This window comes from Oryzias latipes, chromosome 4 (assembly GCF_053564925.1).
Source record: "Oryzias latipes strain Hd-rR chromosome 4, Olatipes_Hd-rR_3.1".
NCBI classification, from domain to species: domain Eukaryota; kingdom Metazoa; phylum Chordata; class Actinopteri; order Beloniformes; family Adrianichthyidae; genus Oryzias; species Oryzias latipes.
In genome coordinates this window covers 9,601,462-9,627,260 of record NC_136240.1, presented here as the reverse complement: position 1 = coordinate 9,627,260, position 25,799 = coordinate 9,601,462, and the positions used below count along the sequence as shown (strand labels likewise).

At 40.0% G+C, this 25,799-nt stretch overlaps 1 protein-coding gene and 1 long non-coding RNA gene across 8 annotated transcripts; both read right to left on the bottom strand.

The window, feature by feature from the left end:
• LOC101163964 (anionic trypsin-2-like) lies at nt 1–24,805 on the bottom strand. 6 transcript variants are annotated; one of them, XM_078945743.1, is made up of 6 exons: nt 3,790–4,771; nt 3,531–3,664; nt 1,014–1,158; nt 784–916; nt 363–617; nt 1–281 (listed from the first exon to the last, which is right to left on the bottom strand). In XM_078945743.1, exons 3-6 carry the CDS (start codon nt 1,109–1,111, stop codon nt 114–116), a joined length of 654 nt encoding a protein of 217 aa, XP_078801869.1. In that variant the 5' UTR covers nt 1,112–1,158; nt 3,531–3,664; nt 3,790–4,771; the 3' UTR covers nt 1–113. The 6 variants fall into 6 exon arrangements, with proteins under 6 accessions (XP_078801869.1, XP_078801867.1, XP_078801864.1 ...); XM_078945741.1 differs by lacking the exons at nt 784–916; nt 1,014–1,158; nt 3,531–3,664; nt 3,790–4,771 and adding exons at nt 21,314–21,446; nt 21,544–21,688; nt 21,757–21,889; XM_078945738.1 differs by lacking the exons at nt 1,014–1,158; nt 3,531–3,664; nt 3,790–4,771 and adding exons at nt 21,544–21,688; nt 21,757–21,889.
• Nucleotides 11,067–16,405, bottom strand: LOC110014921 (uncharacterized). 2 transcript variants are annotated; one of them, XR_002873164.2, is made up of 2 exons: nt 15,967–16,405; nt 11,067–11,561 (listed from the first exon to the last, which is right to left on the bottom strand). It is a non-coding gene; the product is annotated as an uncharacterized LOC110014921 (long non-coding RNA). The 2 variants fall into 2 exon arrangements; XR_013655515.1 differs by having other exon boundaries at nt 16,096–16,405.
• Nucleotides 24,806–25,799: the final 994 nt, after the last annotated feature.

The following is a 25,799-nucleotide window of genomic DNA, read 5'->3' as shown; positions in this document are numbered from 1 at the left end:
TTTTTAATTTTTTATTGGTTAAAATGATAAAAAAAATCTTTGGGGAAAAACTCTTCATTTTTAAATGAGGCCAGAAAACTGCCTCTGCTGGAGTTAAACGTTGTTTCAAAGGTTCACATGAGGCACTCTGTGCTCTTGGTGATGTTGTTGATCCAATCAACATATTCTCTGATGTCCGTGTAGACGTTGGGCACATCAGGGTATTTGCAGTTGTCACCCTTGTTAAAAGAGACAATGCCAACAGCTTTGCCGTTGCACACCAGAGGACCACCAGAATCCCCCTGTTAAGAGCAGACATCATGAAACACTCAACCCATCATTAATCTACCAAATTTACAAACTGTTTTACTGAGAAAACCAACCTGACAGAATCCTTTGACTGTATACTTTCCACCTGCACAGATCACATTGGGGGGAAGGCCCCCCCAGCTCTGCTGACAGTCATTGTGATCTATGATGGACACATTCACCACCCTCAGGTCATCCGCAAGACCGCCAGTGCTCACCGTCTTCCCCCATCCAGCCACAGAGCACTCCTGATTTACACTCAAATTCATGTCATTTTCTGCCAGCGGAATTGTTTTAATGTTCTCTCCCATGGTAGCATTTTCGGCCAACTGCAACAGAGACATTTTCGGTTTTAACTCCTCAGACGGTGAAAAGTGATTATTCAATTGGAAGAATCCATAGCACAGGTGGGGCCAGCAAGCAGAAATAGGAAAAACTTAAACCATAAGGATGTATTATCAGCAGAACCTCTGGATTACCTAAATGTATACTTACTTTAAGGAGCATTATGTCGTAGCCATATTGAACATCACTGTATTTTTTGTGCTTGTATTGGTTGCTTATTTGAATTTTCTTGACATTGCTGTTTTTCCAGTTGTGTCCTCCCAGAATGACGTGATTCAGACCACTGAAGGATTAGGAATTGGACAATTATTGATACTTTCATAATTTAGAAGCTAATTGACAGACCTTGATGAGATGATTTGTGCAGTCTAGTTTCTCACCTGTCACAGTGAGCAGCAGTGACCACAAAGTCTTCGCAGATGAGGAAGCCTCCACACACGTGACCATTTTTGTTCTGGACGGACACCATGAACTGCATGGAACCTTCTGGAGCAAGTTCCCCATTGATGATGACACTTCCTTGAACTGTACAATGAAATCAGGTTGCTGTATATCCATTTGTTGGAGAATTATAAATAAATACATTTTCCTACCATGTGATGCAGCACAAAAAAGAGCGTGGAAAAGCAGAAACTGTCCCAGAGCCTTCATGGTGTCAGAAAATCACACTTAAGCTTAAGATGGTCTCAGTCTTACGGATATTTATACATGTACCGCCCTCTGCTTTGATCATAGGCCAATCATTATTTATCTCAACACCACGTCAGACCACATCCTTTATGCTAAATGGTTGCGTGTTTGCAGCTTGATTAATTTTCATCATGTGAAAACAGTCTGTAGTTAGTCAAGAACATCAGAATAACAGGTTGCAAGATTTTATCGCTTCTGAACGAACATGAAGCCGTTTTGATCTGTGAAAGCCTCTTAATGTGGAACTATAGACCAGGGGTCCCCAGACTATTTCCAGCTTTTCCATTCTCTGTCCGGGGGCCAGGGTCAGTTTAAGACAGAAAAAGTGTGACGACCGCTTGGGTGCCTAAATGTAAACTGAAAGCCACACATAACCAAATTTTAATAACCCAATATGATATTAAATAATCCTCTTTGAGTTCTTCACCAGAAAAAAAGAATAATAATAATCAGCAAATATATAATAAGACTCTTTATGAAATCAGGAAAAAAACAAATAACCCTCTCTGGGTTCTTTAAATAAACGTCAGGAAATGTAAAGTAGTAGTATTTTAGATTTAAGAAAATCAATAATAACCAAATAAATCTCTGTGAGTTGTTCACAGAAATGAAGCTTCTGTTGTCCATGCACAATCTTAGGTAAATGTTCAACTTCAGTTGTAAGAGCAGAATCTCCTAAATCACTCATATGAGCAGTCTCTTAAGGTTTTTGTGTTCTTTCCTTATAATCCAGTTTTGGAGGTTTTCAGGAGTCTTGCCTAGTAGACACCACTGTTTGCTCTCTCGATCAGAAAAACGGAAACGTCATGTGGCCCTTGCTGGGAAAAAGTCTGGGGACTCCTGGTCTAAACTTACAAACTCAGAGGCTTTCACAGATCAAAACAGCCTCGTGTTCATGACAATCATTATCACCAATCAGGAGTGAGCTTATTGGAAGGCCACAGCCCTAAAACTTGAAAATTGGCTGCATGAGATTTTTCAAACCTTTTAAAAGTTGGACGTGGGGGCCAGCAGGCTCCACCTACTTTTATTGAGGCATCTGATTGGTCAGTTTATAACTTGAATAATATTACCTACAGACAAAATATCATGAAAATGAGGATTTTCAAGAAAATGTTAAAAATGTATCAGATCATAAATGATTATTCTGACCAATAGAATGACTGAGTAACAGTTGTTTATTTCTCTATAGAAGTCTATGGGATTCTACAGGTACTTCCTTTTTAGAACCCCAGTGGGGCGGGGTCACTCATTGCAGTTCTCATATGCATTCATTTGTCACCAGCTGTCTTAACTAGGGTGTGATGTTGCTTTAAGGCAGGGGTGTCCAAAGTTTTTTTGGTGAGGGCCAAATACAGAAAAAGGAGCAAAGGTTCGGGCCGCACACAAGAGGTGACATATTGACAAGTGATTACTGTGTATTTTTAACTCACCTATAATGTGAAGAACATTGCTCTCAGTGGGAGCAGTGATGCTGATCAGTGCCACATAAAACAAGCACAGGTCAAACTGAAACATTCACTCAGACAATGAAACTGACAGGGCAGAACACAGGACTGGACTCAGATGCAGAGTTTTAGATGGTTTTAATTACTTAGACTTTGATAAACTTGGCTTGGCTTTGTCAAGGAGAAAACAAGACAACCAGGCACAGGGAAACTCTGGCTATAAATACATGAGGAAGGGAAGCACAGGTGGAAACGATCAGGGATGATGAGGCAGGCTCAGCTGTGGGGAAACAGACAAGGGAAGGGAGAGGAAGGACTGAAACGAGAGGTGAGTTAAACCTTCAAAATAAAACAGGAAGTTAAACACGAGACAACACCAGAGACTGACAGGAACTTGACGAGACATGACAGAAACCTCAATCCAACCAGGCAGTTCAGAACGGGTTTATTGAGCAGCTGAAGCCAGCAGATCTTTACATACGTAGCCGTTAGTGTGGTTGACTGGCAGAGTGCACGATTTTGTAGTTTATAAAGAGTCGACTGTTTTCTCAGAAAAGTAGACCCAAAAAAAGGGCTTATGGGTGACCAACGAGGACAATTTTAACATTAAACGCACACAATTTAAAAAGCTTCATTTTACAATTACACTCTGTGACAAAATATGCAGCTATGAACAAAAGAAATTCCAAAAACAAAACAACAAGTTCTTTTTTACATAAAGGGAATACGTTTTCACAGTTCAGAATGCATTTTCTTCACCTTTTTGGTTCACTCTATCTCTGTGAAGTATGCAAACATGGCCTTGCAAACAGCATCCTTGTAGGTGTCAGACGGAGACAGCTCATAGGAGCTTCCTTTACTTCCTAAGCCCGTGCCCTTTGCTCTTATGAAGCCTGTGGGGAGACGTGAAGGCCATTATTAGGAGAGACAGGCCGGCGGCAATCGCTCGTGTAACGCTGCCAATTACAAGAGGAAAATAGTGAAGCTGGCCTGGATGGGACTGCTTGAGTTGACTCACCGCGATGGGAAAAAAAAAAACTGTTGAGCTTGCAGGCTAGTTGGCATTTGCTTGGATTTCTGTGCTCGTTCGGCACCTGTGTACGAAGCATAGCTGCTCTGATGCTTGGACATAGTGCCGACGGACATTATACTCTTTCATCACGGCAACATCTTCAGTGCAAATCAAACAGACACACTGTCCGTTGATTTTAGGGATGGGTACCGTGCCCCGGTATTGAACCAGCCCCGGGGCCGCATTCTTTAAGACCGCAGTATCGTTAAGATCTGACCTGAACGGTTCTGCTATCGGTACTGGAGAAGTTACTTTTTTGTGTGTGTGTCCTACAAAATATAAGCGTTATCTGCCATATTTAACTAACCAAGTCAGTCAATTTTCCGTTAATTAATGATTATATTAATTTCGGTATTCTCGTTGAAGCGGAGAGCTCTGTCTGTCTATTTGTGTGCACGGGGGGCGGGGCTGTTGCTCAACAGCACGCGCCGCGCGCACACACACAAGACAAGGCAGCGCACACACAGTCAGTGGCGATCTCGTAGGGGACACGTGAGCGCCCTAGACTAAGAACTAACGTTTCTGCGTAAAAATTATTAAGTTTGCCTACCATGCTGTCACCTTGCTACTACGATGACCGTATGTTGCGCTGTTTGTGCAGAACAGGCTGGGGCAGCGGGAGGGGGGGTGGGGGGCGTTGCACGCGGAGCACACAACAAACAGGTAGAGAGGCGGGGCTTAGACTCACCGCTTATGATTCCAGACCCGCGACAAACTATCAGCTGCTTCCTAATACTTAATAATAATTAATAACTAATGATAGTTGTCATCCGTAAAATTAATATCATTTATTCTGTTTACTGGATTTAAAGAAAAATAAATGGAGTTGGCAAAATAGAAAGGAGTCTGCATCAAAGTGAATTTGTTTCCATCATTTAACTTAACTTAACTTAACTCTGGTGTTTGACAGACAGAAAAGTCGATTCAAGGTTGTGGAAAATGGACAAAAGATCAAATGAAACATCACACTCATAAAGAATAAAAACAATTAGATTAAATAATAAAATAAATATCCTGTCTGGAACATTCTCATGTATAAAGTAAAATGTTTTGTTAAAAAAAAAAACAATGTTGTTTCATAGTGAGGAAATAAAACACTTAATGTTCTTAATTTGTTATTTATTTATTTTTTTTCGTCCTCAAAAAGTATCGATAAGAGTTCCGATAAGAGTACCGGATCGATAAGCAGTATCGATAAGAGTAGCAGTATCGTTAAAACCTTAACGATAGCCATCCCTAGTTGATTTCCTTAAAGAAATATTCATTTTCCCGCCCTGTTTGAAATCTTCTACACTCACTTGCTAACTTGCGTTTCTTCGGTGCTGCCATTTCTGATGACTCGCGGTAAATATTCTTCTTTGCTTAATTTTGTCTAGTGGAGAAACACCTTTCAGTGACCGACTCCATCTAGTGTTGAAACTGAGAAGTGCAACAGAGTTGAGCTCCAGCGCCATGTGCAGGCCAATTCAAAATATAATTCAATTATATTTTCAAAATTTGCTGCGGGCCAATAAAAACAGGGCAGCAGTTCGCCCGCGGGCCGTAGTTTGGACACCCCTGCTTTAAGGACTGCATTTTTGTGAACAAGCAGACAGAACTACACACTCTGCTAGCCACACACACATACGTGTAGTAGTTTGCCTGAACAAGATCGGATCATTCTGCAGAGAAGTCAGAATATTTTTTTTATTGATTTGAATTTTTTATTTGAAATGGTTTATTTCAACCAATCAAGGAATAATGCACAAAACAATACAATAAGCATTCATGCATTCATTCAAAGACATATCAAACTTAGAATAATCAGACATTAAATCAAAGATTGCTTGTGAGTGGAAGGAAGCAAATTTATATAATCCCACCCCTGTTCTACCGTAACCATTTTATCCGGTTCATAACTTTTCAACTGATATCAATGCCTTACCAACACAGTTTCAGGTCATCACGTGTGCTTTAGTATCAATAAATCACATGACAATGATGAATTACTTCATAATTATGTAAAGTAGTTATAAATATTTTGTTCAATAACATACCATATAAAGATCAGTTATCTAAAATATATTCAGATTATTTTCTTTAAAAAAAATCATGTTTATGATTAAACAAAACACTGTCAGAAAATAAACATAACAAATCATTACTTTTTGGAGCAAGTCAATTAATATAATTAGATATCATGTTAAACAGTAGTTTGTTTTTTATAATAAGGTAACGTTGTGTGATAAAAAAAAAGGGTCCATATTCTGTCTAATGTCCAGGGTTGGTATTCCTTCTTCTTCTGATTAACACACCGTTCTGCTGGTTTAAACAGAGTTTATAGTTCTCTTCGCTGCAGACATCAGATAAAGGTTTGTATCCTTTTGCGGCTGCTGTCAACGGCACTGAAAGTTGAGGTCAAGTTGTCTGTAGTTCAGAACTCTCTGCTAAAAATCAGGGTCACAGATGCCAGGTGCCTATTTTCTTGAAATTAAATTTGACTCTTAGTTTTATTACTGCAATTGTTGGCTAAGACATTCGTGATCAAACACTTCTCAAAGTCCTTCATGGTGTTAACAACCAGAACCTTGGACCAGTCCGGCGGACCGAATGGTTTGATGGAAATCCTGCAGCCTTTAACCCAAGTGTTCTCAATCTGCTTACGCTTCCTGAGAAGCCTAGCATGTTTGGCTATTTCAGCATTCCTTCTGGTCAGATGGTCTTTTAGATAAACAGCAGATCCTTTCAGATTCCTCCTTTGATTCATCAGAGCTAGCTTGTGGTTTTGATTCGCAAACCTTATGAGGATCTCTGGTTTATCCGTCTCCTTTCTCCTGGGAAGCTGGTGGCAGGTCTCAATGGTATTTAGATCCAGGGAAATCCCTTTAGACGTAAAAAATGATGCCACTTGGTGTTCTAGAGACACTCAGTTGCTTCTCGTTTCAGAAGAACCAGCAGGAATGCTAGCATTGCTATTAGCATTAGCAATGCTTACTCCAGCTGCATTTAGCTTTGCCCGAGGTTTGATCTGTAATCCAGTGAGGATGACAATATTCATCCTTGGTTGTTGTTCCATCTCGTCCAGTCTTTTCTCCAGAATCTCGAACCAAATATCTTGTTGCTCGTTTTCAGCTAGGAGTCTTCAGAACTCTTCAAATAGTTCCATGAGAGGAGCTAGCTTAGCATGGATTTCGTCAAGTGCCGCTTTAATGTCATCACTGTTACATGTTGCTTAGTTTGTCCTTCGGGGCCATGATCGGCTGTCTTTCTTAGAGATAATCAGCTTTTAAGTCCCTTGACGATCGTTGAAATAACTTTTAAGTCACATGAACATCTTTTAAAGAGCAGTCGGCAGGCAAAACGTGTCCGTTCGTTAACCCGGAACCAGAGAAAAGAAATAAATGAAGATGTATTAATACTTCTGCAGACAAAGGCTTGTAGGTCTTAAAAGAAAAAAAAAAGATCATCTGCTTTAGGAAATAGTCTACAATGATGTGTTTTGTAGTAATTCCCTCCACTCCTTTATTATTGCTATGACAAAAGGGTTTAAAAGGTATTGCAAAGAGGAGGGGGGTTGCCAACCCTGTTTGGTTCCTGTTTCATTTGTTCATTTGTGAAATTTAAATGATGTCTTCGTTAATTGTGATTAGCTATGGAAGATCTAAGATTCACCAAAACTACATTTCTACATGACAGCAAGAAGAAACTTCCAGTTCAGTCCATCAAAGGCTTTTTTCAGGATCTAATGAGAATTCATTGTTTACCAGATTTTTAATAGAATTGTGATCTAATATATTAACGAGTCTGTGAACATTATCTTAAATCTGTTTGATCAGCCTTAGTCCCAACTGTCCTAACAGGTGGATACAGGTTGTCATACTGATACTTATCGGCATGCTGCGTGCGACAAGTCACAGTGAACACTTAAACAACACATAAGGGTAACCAATAATATTCACACCCTTTAAGATGTGTATTGTACACAGTCAGCAAGGGGCCTGTACCCACACTTTAAAAACAACATAAGACATTTTCTATACTTATCCTAATTCATTGCTCATGCTGTGGACTTTTTTATAATCTGGAGAAACTTCACCTCCTGTCTTTGGTTCATGGCTGCTCTTTACAGAGTTTTCACACTGTAGAGTACAGGGAACTGCACCACGATTCACTTGCGAAAGGATCAAGATCATTGGTTCCATGCAAACCAGAGTTAACCTGTTTACTGAACTCCAAACAAATTGTCCAAAGACACAAACTCATGTTTGGACCAAACAGTCTGTGTTTCCATAAAACACATGAACAACTAACATGAACTGTGGTGACCATGTTGACAGTTTTTGGCGTGAGCACATGGAGGCAGGTATTCTGAAGTCTGCTAACCTTGACACACCAAGATGCATGTTGGTGTCACAATACTGGCTTATGTCAATGATCAGATGGGATTATCCATCAACCTGCATCAGCAATTAATGACAACACTCAGCATGTTTTCTACTGTACCTCATCAACAGGAGCTGCAACCAAACAGGGCAAACGTATTTGCTGCTTTTAAAAATAGGTCAACATGATAAAGCAGCAAACTTGCCATCTTGTTTTGTCTGAACAGGTTGAAAGTTTCACAGATGAAAAAACCACAGTATTCATATTTCCGTGGCACAACAGATAAGATGGTGACTGATAAGGGTTTTGTTTTCCATCACCGAAAATGCTCTGATTATGTTTTCAACAGCATGAGTGCACCATAGCGGTGCTCACAGCTTATTTCGGGCGTTGTGCTGTAGTTAAGCACCTCCTCCGAACAGTTCCAAATTCATTTTATCCACGTTTCACTGTAACTTTTGGTTTGAAGTGCAGAGACGTTTGCATAATAACCAAAGGCAGCAACACTTTTACAGCCCACCAATGGAACAGATATGTCCACCAAGTACCGTGGTAGGTTTGAACCCAAGCCGCACGGTGGTGCAGTAGGCCGTGGTTTGAAGCCCAGCTGGGTTCTTCCTGTACATGTGTGGATTTTCTCTGGTTTCTTCCAGCAGTCTGAAAACATGCCTCACAGGTGAATTGATATCTTTTAATTGCCCCAGATGTGTGTGAGAGTGTGAGGCCCAGCCACAGGTGACCTGGCTGGATGCAGGCTTGAACCCTGAAAGCTCTCAACATGAATACTAACAACACTTAAACAGCATTAACATTACGTGGAAATGAGCAGCTTTAATCTAAAAGAACTGCAGGGGGCTCGCCCCCCACAAGATTGCGTCCTGGGCGACCGCCCACATTACAGATAGAAAAAACCTCAGCTGCATCTGAGCCTTTTATCAATAAATCTGACATTGGTTGTTCTTGAACATTGCTTTTTAACAAGAAGAAGGATCATTTATCTCCACATCAGACCGCATCCTGTCTTCTGCATCTCAAAGATTTTCAGAATTGCACAGTTTAACCTTCATCTTGTTCAGGGACTGTTGTTTGACTTTATTCAACAAATGCTATGATTTTCTGATTTACTGAAATAATGATTACATTCTTGAAACTGAAGCTTTCCATGTTTGTATTTATGAGTTTGATCTTTTCCGTTCTCTGTTTTTCAAACTCTTGTTCCTGTTAGTGATGCAGTTTCCCAGTAGTTTGCATTGATGAACAGATGAAAATAGCCTTCTGCTGTTTGGAGTTTTGGTGAAACACTTGGTTCATCTGTCAGGATTTAAATCAGCAAGCATTGGTCAGCTGGTTTCAGTCTATGGGGGGTTTGGGTCACCTCAGACCTGCTGAAGTGCAGCGAGGCGGCTGAGTGCTGACACAGCTTTACCTTTAACGTTCAAACTTCTGTGATGTTGTCCTGATGTTTGCGTCATGCTTCTTGTTAAATCAAAGCAAAGGTGGGTGTAAAGGTCAGCTTTACATCAGATTACAAAAGCATCTGACACAGTTTTTCCAATGATCTTCAGTTGAGGTTGTAAACATGTTTTCTCAGCAGCAGAGACGCAGCGTCTCCATCTCTGTCTGTTCTCTAATAGCAGGAAAAGGGCATGAAAGTGAACCAGGGTCAAGACCAACCCATCCATCTGTTCATCCATCCATCCATCCATCCATCCATCCATCCATCCATCCATCCATCCATCCACTCACCTTATTCCAATTCTGGGTCACAGAATGGAGCCTATCCCACCCTGGACAGTTTTCCAGTCCATCACAGGAACAGATAAAGCCTCCAAAAGAATTGATTATTAAGCAAGGGAATGGTTCCAAAGTGTTTTCTTTTGAACAGGAAATGCTGTTTGTTTTTGCCCTCATGAATAAAGAATGTTATTTCTGTTCCACTTTAATAATGTCTTTGGTCAAATGAACAAATTCTTTGGTGAAGGGTGATGATCGGGTCATTGAGACCCACTCCAGTGAAAATTGAGTTTTTGGTGTTCTTTTAATATGTTTTTGTGGCATTTTTCTCATGGTGTAAGACATAAATAACATAATTTAAGCTTAAAACTGTTTTTCTGTGGATTTGTTCCTTCATATCATGTTGAATCAGGAGCAGTTAATAACACACAGCTTGAAAAATGGCTCTCAGTTTTGACATAACAGCTGAAATGGGCGGAGCCACAAGCTACCTGCTTCTGAACCATCCTGCCTCTGACGGAGATGGACAAGGAAGCTGAGCTAGTCTTCCTTTGGTTTAGATTTAAAACTGCAGATGTGTTGGTTTTTCTTAATGAACAGTTGAACACAGAAAAACATTGTTTGTGTTGTTTTATTGTGATCCACCACAGGAACTGCATTTTACTCTTTTCTCCTGTTTCAGAAACGGGAGAAATGTGTGGTTAATTCATCACATAGAAGCTAGCTGTGGGGCTCAGTGTGCTGACATCTTCCTGTCTGTGGTTTTTTGCAGAACGGAACAATTTATTTTTTAGAATCTTTTGTCATTTAGTCTTTTATGTCTGTTGTGTGTTGGGGCTCCGGCACAGAAAAAAATAACTTGCTAAAAGTAGAAGCTTCATGTTTTTATCTCTTTTCCTTCCCAGACTTCCTTTCTGACTCTTTTCACCTCATGGTGGGGTGGTTGTCTTGATTTTACATGTTAAGAAGCTCAGTTCTGACATTTTAACCAAATGTTTGATTCGTTTAAAGTCAGACAGAAGCTCTTATGTTTTGTATAATCCATACAAAAAGTCACTTCCGAAAAGTAAATCATATATTGTCGTCATGGATGTTCAGAAGCAATCATCACAGGTTAAAATTGTTAACTTCTAAAAGGAAAACACTGTACTTTTGTTTGATTCATGTTTTTCTATTCGTCACATTTTAAATGTAAGTACAAGACAGAAAAAAATGTCAATGGGAAGCTAACTTCACAAGATAAAAATCCCAAAAAATCCAATAATAAGCAGCGCTAAGAATGTGAAAGTTTTGGTAGTGAGTCTTATATTAAAACTAGTAAATGAAACAGTTTCTGATTGATTGTAGCATTGTAGAAGTTAACACAATAAAAAATTCACAGATTTATCAATCTCATTACTAAAATGATAAAATAAATAAACAAAACAAAGACAGTTAAGTCACATGTTTAACTAAACATTGTGAGCATTAACTAGTCAACTGGAAGAGTGGAAAGAAGCAACATTCAACAGTCCTTTTGCTTGATGATCTCCTCTGCAGGTAAAACTGCTGAGCAGATGTCGGCTTTGGGTATATTTATTGTAGAAATGTCAAAAGCCATCTTGTTGGTCACCAGAATTTCCCTGTGAAGACAAAAAGGGGGACTTGAGGCCTCATTTGTTCGAATAGGTTGAAAAAGCGCAGACCCTGGAAAAAGCATCCCGGTCATGTCTTCATCTGCACAGGTGATGCTGTTTGGAAAGTTCTTGCATTCCCTCAGCTTTTAAGAGACTCTGCAGTTGTTTGCAGCCTGTTGATGGACCAACAGACTGGTCGGTTTTAATAATCAGGAGATGTCTTCTCAATACACTACTCACCAATTTTAACTGCATCCCCTTAGCACACACACACCCTTTACCCCTAAAAATATACACTCCAACACAAACACACATACATCCACACACACACACACACCCTCACAAACACACACACATGCATTTTACAAGGAAGGTGGGACCTCGGACCATCTGTCCCCTAACCCATCCCTGGTAGGGGCTACCGGACCCTTGGCAACATGTCCATTGGGTGCTGGCTTCCTGGGCCCGACAGCCCTCTCTCCACTCAGGGAGAGGGATCCCTGAGCTTTCTGGCAATAGAGGTAAGATCGGGCCTAAAAAATCCAGCCCGACCCGACACAGGCCCGCGGGCTTTAAAGCCCAACCCGGTCCAAACCCGACCAAACTTGATTTGCAGGCCCGAGCACAAAGCAAACCCGAAATTTCAATTCATCCCATAGTATTTTTGGCAGGAAAAAAACTCGCCAGATTTCTTAAAGGTAAAATAATCTACATATTTTTATGATCATGAAAGTTGTTTTCTTTCGAACAGAGAGTGGTCGCTGCAGCCGCGCGTGTAGTCAAGCTTGCTGTTGTGGCATAGAGTTCCGCCGGAAGCTGTGCGCATAGGTTCCTCCCTACACGATAAAAACATTTGCACCATGAAATAATCAATGAGTTATATCACTAGAGGAGACATCACGTGGTTCCTCATGGGAGGAGAGCACCGCCATCTTGGTGAGGTCAAGTTACTGCTGAATGCATGTGAACACATTTTGTGCATAATGCCAATTCATTGTGCGGGTTTCAACTGCCAAAATCAGAAAAACGAGTCCATGAAGGAGGAAGGTATATCATTTCACAGGTAAGTATTTTAATTTCTTTTCTTTTAAGGCTGCAGGGGCTTCATTAATAGAACATATGTTGACATGCATGATGATGCAGGGCTATTATCAACATGCTGCATGATGTTGCATGATTTATTTTGCTGTCATTATAAATGTACATTTTATTTTGCTAAACCCAGTGGCGGTTCTACCCTGAATTACTCCCCGGGCGAGACCCTCCCCAGGCGCCCCCCCCCCCCCCCCCCCCCCCATAGTCACAACAGAACTTTGTTTGTCTTTGTCAACTGACATGTTTTATTGTCATTGAAATTAAGAAGTGGATACAAAAGATGTCAGAATTCTGAACAGCATTATAATAGTTATCAGAACACGAAAAATAAAAGACCATAAGCAATGCAAAAATACAGTTAGCTAAGAAATATTAAATCAATATTAAATAAATAATTTAAAATAAATATTTTAAAAACATTTATGAATTGGAAATTTAAATGTTCATGTTCTATATCGATCTCTACTTCAGAGAAGAAAAATTAGCTCATGTTTTCCGTCTTCAATCCTTTGATTGGAACATTTTTAGTTATGACCTGTTGAATTATGTTTTGTCCCCATAGATTTGCAGTAAATGGTAAATATTCATTTTTAAAACTACCTACAGATTTATGGAAATTCTATTGGCTAAAAATATAACCCCACATTTGTAAAACAAATAAAAAATAAACTTCATATGCAGGCTCAAAATTAACCCCTAAATCCCCAGTTAAATGTCAAAAAAACATTGGGAAAACGTTTAGGCTGTCACAAACGATTATTAAATTTAAGACCAATCTCAAATTATTTGCCCCATTAGCATCTTATGGCAGCAGCAGCAGCATGCTGTGTAACCATCACAGCTTTTTTAACATTATGAACTAGTATACAACAGCAAAACACAACAAAACCTTTGTGTTACAGCAGAGCAGACAGACACATGAATCATAATGTTACAAGTTAAGGCAGAGCAAATTTTTAAGAATAAAATCTAAAAAAAAAAAAAAATGACGCTATTTGCAACATTTGGGCCTACTTAAGTGTTGGTCATCGACCAAAATAAAGTTTTCATCGGCAACGTTGTTGTAGGGCAGGTAGCATTAGAATTTGGAACAAACATGCATCAAGCTGTGAGGAATTACCCTTTTCTTTATCTCTTTTCTCCTCTTCTTCTTTTCTTTTCTTTCTAAATTGGGCACCAGATGGCTTTGACCTTTTTTTCTCCATATTTTAGATGTTTTTGGCGTTTGTTTGGCATAAAGGTCCTCACGTCACGAAGAAGGCATCAAGTCCGTCGACTGAACCAACTGTCACCTTAGTGACAGCATTGTTTTGTGTTGCCATTTTTTCATTCGGGCATTTAACACAAAATTAACCCAAAAAAGCAGAATATATTTTCTATACCTTTATTAAAGTGTAGGTTATAGAATGTCACCTTATGACTGACTTATAAAAAGGTTTTATGAAGTAGATTCAAACCCCCCCCCCCCCCCCTTGTCCCCACCTAGCCACTTAATTTGGAAGCGTCCCACAATTGAACTGATTCCCCGCACCCCCCCCCCTTTCTTCACACATTTTCAGCAGGAGCGCGTGCAGCTATAGCCAGGGGCGCTGATTCGCTACATGACGGCGCAGTCGGAGTTTTTACTTTTATTTTTTTCATCAAGCCCGCGACCGTCGCCTCCCCTGAAAGATGAGCCCGCCAGGTTTTGCGCATGCGCAAACGCGGTGGCGCTCCGTGCTCCCCCCGCGCCCCCTCCCTTCTTCTTCACACACATTTGTGTCTACTTCTCAAAGACAGGAGAGCGCACAGCTGCGGGGCGAGGGCGGCGGCGCGGCCAGGTTCAGGCTGTTACAAACTCACAAACTGTGACATAAGTAAACCAATAGTGGTGCATATAATATTTTACAAGGGCTGAGCCGCCGGTGCCGCCCCCCTTCAGTTTTCCGCCCCAGGCCACCGCCCGGACGGCCCGTGCCTAGAACCGCTACTGGCTAAACCTATATACAGCATACTAGGCTATTTATACAGATTTATACATTTCTGACTCAGTGACTGAGTCAGGTTTCCAATGGACTCAGACTTCAGGAAAAAGTGGATCTTGGCTATCAAAAGAGTTAACCCAGATGGATCACTGTGGTACCAACTAGTAATACAGTCTGGCTGTTCAAAACATTTGTGGAAACAGATTTTGATAAGAGGCCAGATTGTTTTTTTTAGGGTAAATCTATTGTTGACTTTTGGACTTATTATTATTATTATTATTATTATTATTATTATTATTATTATTATTATTATTATTATTATTATTATTATTATTATTAACTTATTGTTGGGTTTTTCTAAATAATTTAAATTGCATGTCAAAGAGGTCTAAAACTTCTAAATGTTTAGAAATTAATTTTAAAAATTCTTTCTAATAATTTTTTTATTTGTAAGAAGTCCTGCAACAATGCATTTTCATTCAAGTTTGAGCTTTTAAGGCTGACTGTTTCTCTTCTTTAACAACAACAAATGATGTATCTATATATACATTATATACATAAAATATAATATATTTATATATATGTATAAATATATTTAAATCTAAAAATATATACAGTTTATAAAAGCTACTTAGACACCACTAAAATCAATGGAAATCAATGTCATGTGGGCGTCGTCGACCTCACCAAGATGGCGTCGCGCTCCGCCACCGTCGGCCAGGCTTCTAAAGCGGGCGTGTCTCCTCTAGTGATATAACTCATTGGAAATAATGCTGGAACACAGAATAAGAGGCCAGACAAAGAGAGTGAAAGAGAGATCTTGATGATGCGCACTCGCTTAATTACGCGGAGAAATACTGCAGCTGCAGCGGTGCGTGTTTTCCTTTTCAGTTCCCCTGTCTTAAGACTTCTTGCTGCTCCGTATCAGGGATACCTAAACAAAATAGATGAGGACTTGTGGAGGGAAGATTACATTCACGACACGTGCACAGAGCTGGAAAAGCAAAAGATAAAGCTCTTTGTACTTAGAGAAAGATGTCTTCTAAAGGTTAAGAGAGTGAGAAAAGAAAAGTTTGTTTAACCGTCCTATTATCCTTAGGTTCAATTTGACCCCAATTCAACGTTTGTCACCAAAAAAAAAAAAAAAAGTTAACCTTTTTCTTTTTAACTTCATATTTCATGACTTTATCTAAATTGATGGAGACAACTGATTAAGTATAAAATTAAGATTTTTTTTTTCAATGTGCTAAACACATTGCATACATTGGTGATCCTTGGGGGGGGTCAATTTGACCCCTGGCTGTTTTAGCTGTGTAAAACCTGTCTGTGAGTTTGACCTAACATCCCCATACCTGCAGGTGCAGAGTTGATTCTTTTGAGTTTTTCACGATACAGAGGCAAGACAGACCCAGATGCTGAAACCCGGAAGGAGGACACAGGTAAGGAGTAGGTAAGTAATAAGGTTGATTTTCTTATCTGACGTGGCTGGGGGTCCTGGCGAAGTTTGTGGTCGTGGCAAGACTTGAGGTTCTGATGCAGAAGGGATTTGTGGTGTGGCTGGAGATCTTGGCGATCTCGAAACCCGTGGCGTGCCAGAAGACAATAACGAAGGCTGGTTCTCTCAGGAGATTTCAGGAATGTAGTAGCTACCCGTGGAAGCGTCTGACTCAGGTGACTCTCGTGGCATGAAATCCTGAGGCAGAAAAAAAAATAAAAAGGATTAGCTATAGAACAAGACAAGGGAACCAGACTAGAGTCTAAGGATAGACTGAGCACCATCAGGGGCAATGAACTGGCTATGAATGCTGGAGCTGGGTCTCCTTAAGTAGAGCAGAGTCTTGATGAGGTGAGTAGTCACAGCTGGTGGAGTCAGGAGCAGAACAGAGAATGAGAACTGACAGAGGCACCATGACAGGGTTGATACATAACAGTGCAGGGGGTGAGGAAAACAACTATTACTACGAGAACTTTGATATTTCTCGCGGTGTGGTGTGAAATCCTGCCAAAATGAGGAAGCCAATGTAGTCTTGTGAGTTGATCACATCCAAGTCTTTCCAACTACACATGCCTCCCATCTAAAATTATCATGTCAAGTAAAATGTTTTCAATTGATTGTTATTTATTCATGTTCTATATATATAATAGAGTTGAACTGTAACACTTGAAGGTCACTTTACTTTGCAGAAAGTCACTTTGCTGCTCCAGCAGACAACAGAATTTCCCTATCGTGGGATAAAGTTTCATCTCATCTCATCTCTCAAATGAAGAGCTCAAATAATGACTGCCTTCAACATGACTGACTGTGTGTCTGGTGGGACGCAGTCTTAAGAAGAAATATGTCTGCAAGGAGCATGCACAAACTCTCTGCACATCCTGTGTACAGTAGTGGAGACTAAAAGTTCGACTCTGGGCATAAAGAACTGTGCAATGGTCTGACTATCTGACTTATATTCTCATTATGATTTTCTGTTTCACACAAAATCATAAAAAAAAGAAAAAGAAAGAAACTCTCTAACTTTATCTAAAGAAGATAAAAATAAGCAACTACATATGTTTAAAAAAGGAAAGGGGTCACTAACATCAGCATATATGTTTATTCTGTGAGAGTCATGAATGTGCGCCTAAAATTAGAAAAGTTTTGGATGAAAATTTTCAAGATCCACTAACTCTAAAACTGAAAGTTTAACCTGATGGTGGCGCTACAGCAAAGGTCATATCATCACCAAAACCAATAGGGTGCAAATTCTTGAGGTATTTCAGTAAATTTGAGAAGATTTGTATAAAAACTTATCAAGATACATTTATTCTAATTTAAAGGTTTGGCCTGATGGTGGCACCAGAGAACAGGTCAACCCACTGATCTGTCTCTATATCACTGTATCAAGGGGTTATTTATGTATTCAACAAATAAACAATGTGACTAACACAAAAAACTTGATTAACAATTTTATGTAAATCATTTTCTGAAGGCAAATATTCCTGGGGTCAAATTGACCCCAAGGGTGAAATATGTGAGTAATATTTAAGGATAAAACGAGGGGTAACAATAAAATCTGAAAGAACGGGAGATTGTTCCAGAACTGCAGTAAGGCTTGTGTGTTTGTGAGTTTCAGTGTGTATTTGTGAGTTTCAGTGTATTTGTGTGTGTGTGTGTGTGTGTGTGTGCGTGCGTGCGTGCGTGTGTGTGTGTGTGTGTGCTCATCATAGTGTGTGTCCCCCAAACATCACGTACCCTCAGCCTGCCACAAAGTACTGCTGAGTTACACTTGTAGCCTTCTGAGGTCAAAGGTCAAGATAGATAGATAGATAGATAGATAGATAGATAGATAGATAGATAGATAGATAGATAGATAGATAGATAGATAGATAGATAGATAGATAGATAGATAGATAGATAGATAGACTTTAATAATCCCGAAGGAAATTTTAAGTGGCCAGCTGCCCATACTTAAAAACACAATCATTCCTAAAACAGATAAAAACACAATAAATTCTCCAAATATCTTGTGATCATTGTTCTGTTTGTAGATTGCTCATTTTGTATTACCTTTATTCCAAAAATGGAAAGTAAGAACCACAAACAAATGGAGAATGTCAAAGTCGTGAATCAAAGTACAGGTGTGAAAATGGATGGAGGTCACCTGCTGCAGTGATGTAAACCCAAAGAACAACAGCATGAACTCCAGCAGCACGATAGAAGAGCAAGAAAAGCCAGAGGTCAAAAGGAAATGCCAAGTTAAAGAGGAGTTCTCCACTAAGCGACATATAAGGAGTTGTCTCATCTTCAAGCTGCCAGCTAACTTTGCCCAGGTGTTCTGATGACATCAATGCCCCCATCTGCATTCAGGAGATGACAGCAGAAGAAGAGCTACAAAACTATCGCAGTAAGCAGTTTTGTCTGGGGGTGGATACTCGGCCTCAGACTTTAACCCAAGGGTGTCAAACATACGGCCCGCGGGCCGTATCCGGCCTGCCAGGTGGTTTAGACCGGCCCACACATGAAGAGTAAAAATCATAAAGATGTTTAAAAAAGAAAGCAAGTTTCTAGTCCATTCCTGTGGCGAGTTATGATTTTTTAAAGAAATAACAGAAATGCGCAATTCCGCCTGCATGCTTGGTATGTCATCAACAGGTTGCAGTGCTGAAAGAATATAACATTCAGAACCACTATGAGACTCACCATACGGAAAAGTTTCACCATTTTCAGGACAAAAAAAAGATTTATCAACTATTAGCTGGACCAAAAAAATAACCATCTGGATTTACTGCAGCCGTGACGACAGTGATGGAGCAGTGACACCTAGCTACCTTATTGCAAACAAGTTGGAGCAAACATCCAATCCATTTTCTGATGGTGAACTTATGGAAAAATGCTGAAGGCTGCAGAAGTCTTGTTCCCAAAAAACAGTCGACCTTAAACGTAAATCTTTCAAGAATTATGACTCCAGACACAACATCTCTGAGGAAACATGGGCAGCCATATGAAGGAATCCAGTCATTTATTGTATTTTCAGTCACTATTGATGAAAACACCAACATCACATATAACTGTGAATATTTATAGAGGTGTTAAAGAAACGTCACAGCGGAGTTTCTTGAGTTGATGGACACAACAACAGCTGATGATAGTCAGCTCTCTAGTTACTGTGCTGGACGATGTTGGAGTGAACTGGTCACATTAAGTAATTTTGGTCACTGATGGCGCTCCATCAAAGGTTAGGAAGAAGGCAGGTGTTGCCACAAAATTCAGGCAGAAACCAGGAAAAGATTCTCATAACAATGAATAATAATGGACATTTCATTGTGTTTTGCGCACTTGAATGACAGTAAATGTGTTAATAGTAAATGTGATCTGAATCCTAATATTGACGGTCTGGCGAAGTTTCAGGAGAGAAAGGAGGTTAACTTCAAACTTTTATGTTCACAAATGTTTGCAAGTTTAATTTAGTTTAATTTTGTCATCGTTTGGACGTTTACATTTTAGGCAGATGTTTCATTTTTTTATGTAGCCCCTCTTGAGTTTATTATCAGGATTGCTTCAGTGTCAGATTTAAAATATTTAGTCTATATAAAATTGAATAAACCAATATTTTTTAAAATTAATTTTATTTAAGATCCATTGGCCTCTGTAAATGAATGTGTAATAAGAAATGATTAGGCTACCATGTTGGTTGAGGCATGTTTTCCAATTGGGTTAAAAAAACAAGAATAAAGCTCTTATTTTGCCTTTACGCTACTGGTCCGGCCCACTTGAGATCATACGGGTTGAATGTGGCCCCCGAACCAAAATGAGTTTGACACCCCTGCTTTAACCCATTTTGTAGGAGTCTGATGAGTTTATCTGACGATGAGAGAAGTCTTGCGAGCGCACACGCTGGCTATATCTTAAAAGTTCCCCCTACAGTAAGTTATCTTCCTCCAGAGTTTTGTTTTACGTCATTAAGATGTCACTTTGACCTCCTCCCTGAGTATGAGGACACACAGAGCAGGTTGTGTGTCTTCTTGTAGGTTCTGGAGGGTCACAGTGAAAGGGACTCATTTGTCAACAGTTTTATTGACATCAGTCTCTTTTAGAAATGTGTTCCTGAAGATTTTCCTGAAGATTTCCAGACAGCCAAAGAGAAACTTGTGGGACGTTATGAAGGTTGTGTCCTGATCCGCGTTTGGAGAACCAGGAAATCCTAGTAAGAGAAAGAAAGAAAGAAAACCTTTTTAGCAGCCATGGTTCCATTGCACCCCAAACAACAGTGGTTCTGAATCCGGTTAGTTTTTTCTTCTTGAACGGTTAAAAAAGAAAAGTCAGGTTTTGTGCATCTTCATTTTTAATCTTTTTAAATGTGGACTCCATGTCTACAACTGTTAGAAATTTCTAGTACATCAAACAGCTGATACTTGGAATGACCTACAAACAGTAAAATCATGGTTTTACTATTTTATTGGCTAAAATGATCAAAAATCTTTGGAAAAAACTGTTCTTCTTTAAAAACCGCCTCTGCTGGAGTTAAACGTTGTTTCAAAGGTTCACATGGGACACATTTTGTTCTTGGTGATGTTGTTGATCCAGTCAACATATTCTCTGATGTCCGTGTAGACGTTGGGCACATCAGGGTATTTGCAGTTGTAGTTTTTGTTAAAAGAGACAATGCCAACAGCTTTGCCATTCCACACCAGAGGACCACCAGAATCCCCCTGTTAAGAGCAGACATCATCAAACATTCAACCCATCATTTATCTGTGATATTTACAAACAGTTTTACTGAGAAAACCAACCTGACAAAATCCTTTGTCTGTATATTTTCCACCTGCACAAATCATATTGGGGGGAAGCTTGCCCCAGCTCTTCTTACAGTCATTGTGATCTATGATGGACACATTCACCACCATCAGGTCATCCACAAGGCCGCCAGTGCTCACCATCTTCCCCCATCCAGCCACAGAGCACACCTGATTTACACTCAATTTCATGTTCTTTTTTGCCAGTGGAATTGTTTTAATGTTCCGTCCCATGGGAGCTTTGTTGGCCAACTGCAACACAGACATTTTCGGTTTTAACTCCTCAGACGGTGAAAAGCGTTCAGTGATAATTCAATTGGAAGAATCCATAGCACAGGTGGGTCCAGCTAGCAGAAATAAGAAAAGCTTAAAACCATAAGCATTTGTTATCAGCAGACCCTCTGGATTACCTAAATGTATACTTACTTTAAGGAGCATTATGTCATAACCATTTCCAACATCACTGTAATTTTTGTGCTTGCATTGGTTGCTTATTTCAATTTTCTTGACATTGCTGTTCTTCCAGTTGTGTCCTCCCAGAATGACGTGCTTCAAACCACTGAAGGATTAGGAATTGGACAGTTATTTATAGTTTTATAAGTCAGAAGCTGATTGACAGGCCTTGATGAGATGATTTGTGAAGTCTAATTCCTCACTTGTCACAGTGAGCAGCAGTGACCACAAAGTCCTCGCTGATGAGGAAGCCTCCACACTCATGACCGTTTTCGTTCTGGACGGACACCATGAACTGCATGGAACCTTCTGGAGCAAGTTCCCCATTGACGATGACACTTCCTTGAACTGTACAATGAAATCAGGTTGCTGTTTAACCATTTGTTGGAGAATTATAAATAAATTCATTTTCCTACCATGTGATGCAGCACAAACCAGAGCAAGGAAAAGCAGAAACTGTCCCAGAACCTTCATGGTGTCAGGAAATCACACTTAAGCTTCAGATGGTCTCTGTCCGACAGATATTTATAGATGTACCGCCCTCTGCTTTGATCAAAGGCCAATCATTGTTTTTATCAGACCACATCCTTTGTGCTGAATCATTGCATGTTTGCAGCTTGTTTCATTTTTCATCAAATGTTATCATTAGTATCAACCAAAAACAGTCTGTAGTTAGTGAAGAACCTTATCAGAATATCAGGTTGTAAGATTTTGTCGATTCTTACAGAACATGAAGCCGTTTTTATCTTTGAAAGCCTCAGAGTGTGGAACATTAGACCGTCACATGTGGTCTGCTGTCATGGATTCCAAATGAGTCACTTTCTGCTTCACCATTAGTTCAGAATGATGCAGCTCGTCTCATCCTTCAACAAATGTAAGAAAAAATGGACAAGATGCACTCTGTTCTTTCTCTGCCTTCTTCTGCGTTTCAGTAGAACATGTCATGTTGGTGGAACATAGACCGTTTCTCCAGAACATATTTGACCTCCTTCAGAAATGTTCTTCTTTCAAAGTTCAAGACACTTTCACTTTCAAACAAATGAGGTCAATTAAAGCGCCAATTTTTTTAACGATATTGTGGCCGCTAAGTTAGAGCCAGATGTCGTCAATAAGCAGTGATTGTCATTGTTCTATGGCAACCATTATCACCAATCAAGAGTGAGCTTATTGGAAGGCCACACCCCTAACACTTGAAATTTGGCTGCATGAGATTTGTCAAACCTTTTACATGTTGGACGTGGGGGACAGCAGGCTCCACCTACTTTTATTGAGGCATCTGATTGGTCAGTTTATAACTTGAATAATTTTAACTACAGAAAAAATATCAGGAAAAAATTAGGATTATCAAGAAACTGTTAAAAAGGTTTTAGATCATAAATGGTTGTTCTGACCAATAGAATGACTGAGTAACAGTTTATTTCTCTATAGAAGTCTGTGGGATTCGACAGGTACTTCCTTTTTAGAACCCCCAGGGGGGCGTGGTCACTCATTGCAGTTCTCATATGCAGTCAATTGTCACGAGCTGTCTTAACTTGGGTGTAATGCTGCTTTAACCCTTGTGCTATCTTAGATGACCCCACCGTTACATTGACGTGTTCTCCCTACCATGACAAAGGTGGATAAAGGTGAAGAGGATTTTATGTAATCCATGGAAACCAGTGAAGATCACAAATCATTGAAGAAAAAAGGTTAAGCGCAATGTCTAGTAGGGTCTAGATGACCCCACTCCCAATGTTAAAGTGCTTAGGATAGCACAAGGGTTAAGGTCTGCATTTTTGTGAACAAGCACACAGAACTACACACTCTGCTATCCACACACACAAACATTAAGTAGTTTGACTACACAAGATCGGATCATTCTGCAGAGAAACTGATTATTTATTTTGTTTGATTTCACTGGCTTGTTGATAGAGAAGTCTGAAATAGATGAAGATGTAGACAAAGGCTTGTAGGTCTTAGAGGAAAATAAAAAACATCGTCTGTATAAGGACATAGTCTTCAATGGTGTGTTTTGTATTAATTACCTCCACTCGTCTATTAATGCTATGACCAAAGGGTTCAACAAGTATTGCAATGAGGAGGGGGGTTTGGCAACCTTGCTTGGTTCCTCTTTCATTTGTTTCTATGTGAAATTTAAATGATGTCTTTGTTAAATGTGATTAGCTCTGGAAGATCTAAGATTCTCCAAAACTACATTTCTACATAACAGCAAGATGAAACTACCAGTTCAGTCCATCAAAGGCTTTTTCAGGATCTAATGAAAATTAATTGTTTACCAGAATTTTTGATAGAATTGTGATCTAATATATTAAAAGTCTGTGAACATTATCTTCCATCAATAAATCTGTTTGATCAGCTTTAGTCCCAACTGTCCTTACAGGTGGATCCGGGCTGTTTGCAGGGGAAAAATGGTCAAACCTGGACAGGACACACTGGTGACCCGCAGGTAATATCATGGTCGTAGACCCATAATAATCCCCTATGTAACTGTTTCTCGCCTCTGCTTTGTGTTGTGTTATTTTGTGCACCCTTAGGAAGCCACGAGACACCAGAGGAACTTTCTTGGAGAAGTCGTGTTAATTCTGTTCACAAATATGGCGTCAACAGATGATGCCTCAAAACTAAAAATATAAATTTAGCACCAACATTAAATACAAAGAAACAGATCTCCATCATGCTCACCTCTTGCCAAGTAGAAAACAGCAAAAAGGGAAGAGATGGGGGGAGGGGGGGCAACAACTCATACCCAGGTCTAAATGACCCTAATGGCATGCAACTCAATTGCCAGATATAAAATATTAAAACAAAAAAATTTGGTGCAATTATAAAAGACTTTGTGAAGCCGTTATATTCACCCCCCTAGAATTACACAAAATAAAGCATGTATAAAGGAACATGACTCCTGTAAAGAAAAAAACACCAAAACAACAACAAAAAAGACAACATTACAAAAATGTTGCACACTTTTAACATCAAAGAAAAACTCAATCACACTCCTACATTCAAAAGACCAACGCAGATCTCTGGTGCATCATTTCAAAGTCGAGTCACTGGTCTCAGGAAACGTCCAGCTCTAGATCTGCGGGAGGGACTGTGTCCACTGTTGACATTTGCGTCAGATGCATCATCACATACCGCATACCATCCACATACTGTGGACCGCTATCCTCAATCGTCAAAACATTCTCAGACGCTGACGGCAGCTCAAACACCTAAACTCTTTGTCAGGTTGGGAGGGGCAGGCGAGCAGGAAGGACCCAGAATGCAGAGGCGGGAGGCACACGGTTCCAGGGCAAAGGGTTTAATTACTAACAAAAAGCGCTGCAGAGCAGGAAAACAAAACTAAACTTACTGTGGTACAGAACATGAACACATGGAAGAGGGCAGAGACGAAGAGACATTTAAGACATTAAAGACGTTGAGGATGTTACGGAAATTACATGAGAGACATTAATGGACCAGCACAAGAGGAAGGCAGAGACAAGACTTAAATACAAACAGGAATGACAAGACACAGGTGAAAATGATCAGGGCAGATTGGGACAGAGGAAGTGAAACTCAGGAAACCTTTAAAAATAAAACAGGAAACAGAACTTAAACATGACATAGACCAAAACGGAAAGCAAAAACCAATACAAAGGAAATTCCAACCATGACACTCTTGTTCTGAACTCAACTGATTCAGAGGAAACATCACTTACTGCAGACCTGTCATCTTTGGCATCCACCGAGCTTAAAACCAAGGAAACACTCTGCTGCTGGGCAGTGATGTCAGGATCATGAAGAGGCAGGAAATTGACAGGAATGAGCAGGTTACAATGAACAACTTTCGATTGCCCATTCTGAATCTTAAAAGTTTGGCTCTGATCATTTTTTTCAAGCTCAACATAGACTGTTTTTCCCACCAATCAGCGAGTTTTCTCTTCCCACGTTCACCCTTGTTGGCTAACAACACATGATCACCCACATCTGTTGGTGCACCACGTGCTTTCCTGTTGTACAGTTGTGAATGATGCGGAAGTTGTTTCACTGCCGTTGGCCATGCCCTCTTTCATGTTCTTGCGCAGGAATTCAACGTAAAGGTCATAGTCTACAACCTCCTGATCTTGAAGAATAGAGCCAAACATAGCATCCACCGGAAGATGAGGAACTTACCCAAACACTTAGCATTGCGTTTAATGGTTACCGGCTTGTGAGATGGATTGATCACCTTGAGAGGCAGCCAACCATCCTCCCTCAGAATAGCAACCGATCTTCCAACTATAACTGATCTTGGTCTGGTCTTAGCACTTGTAGGCTCAACTACAACTACACTGCCTGCAACCTGTTTGTCTACGAATTGCTGTTTGGCCCACAACAGGTGTTCAGTCACAAGCTCCAGTGTGACAGCTTTCCTGATTTTGACAGTGGGCGAGGCAAGGGGAAACCTTGTGCCCCCCTGATGAATCGGAAGAACTGG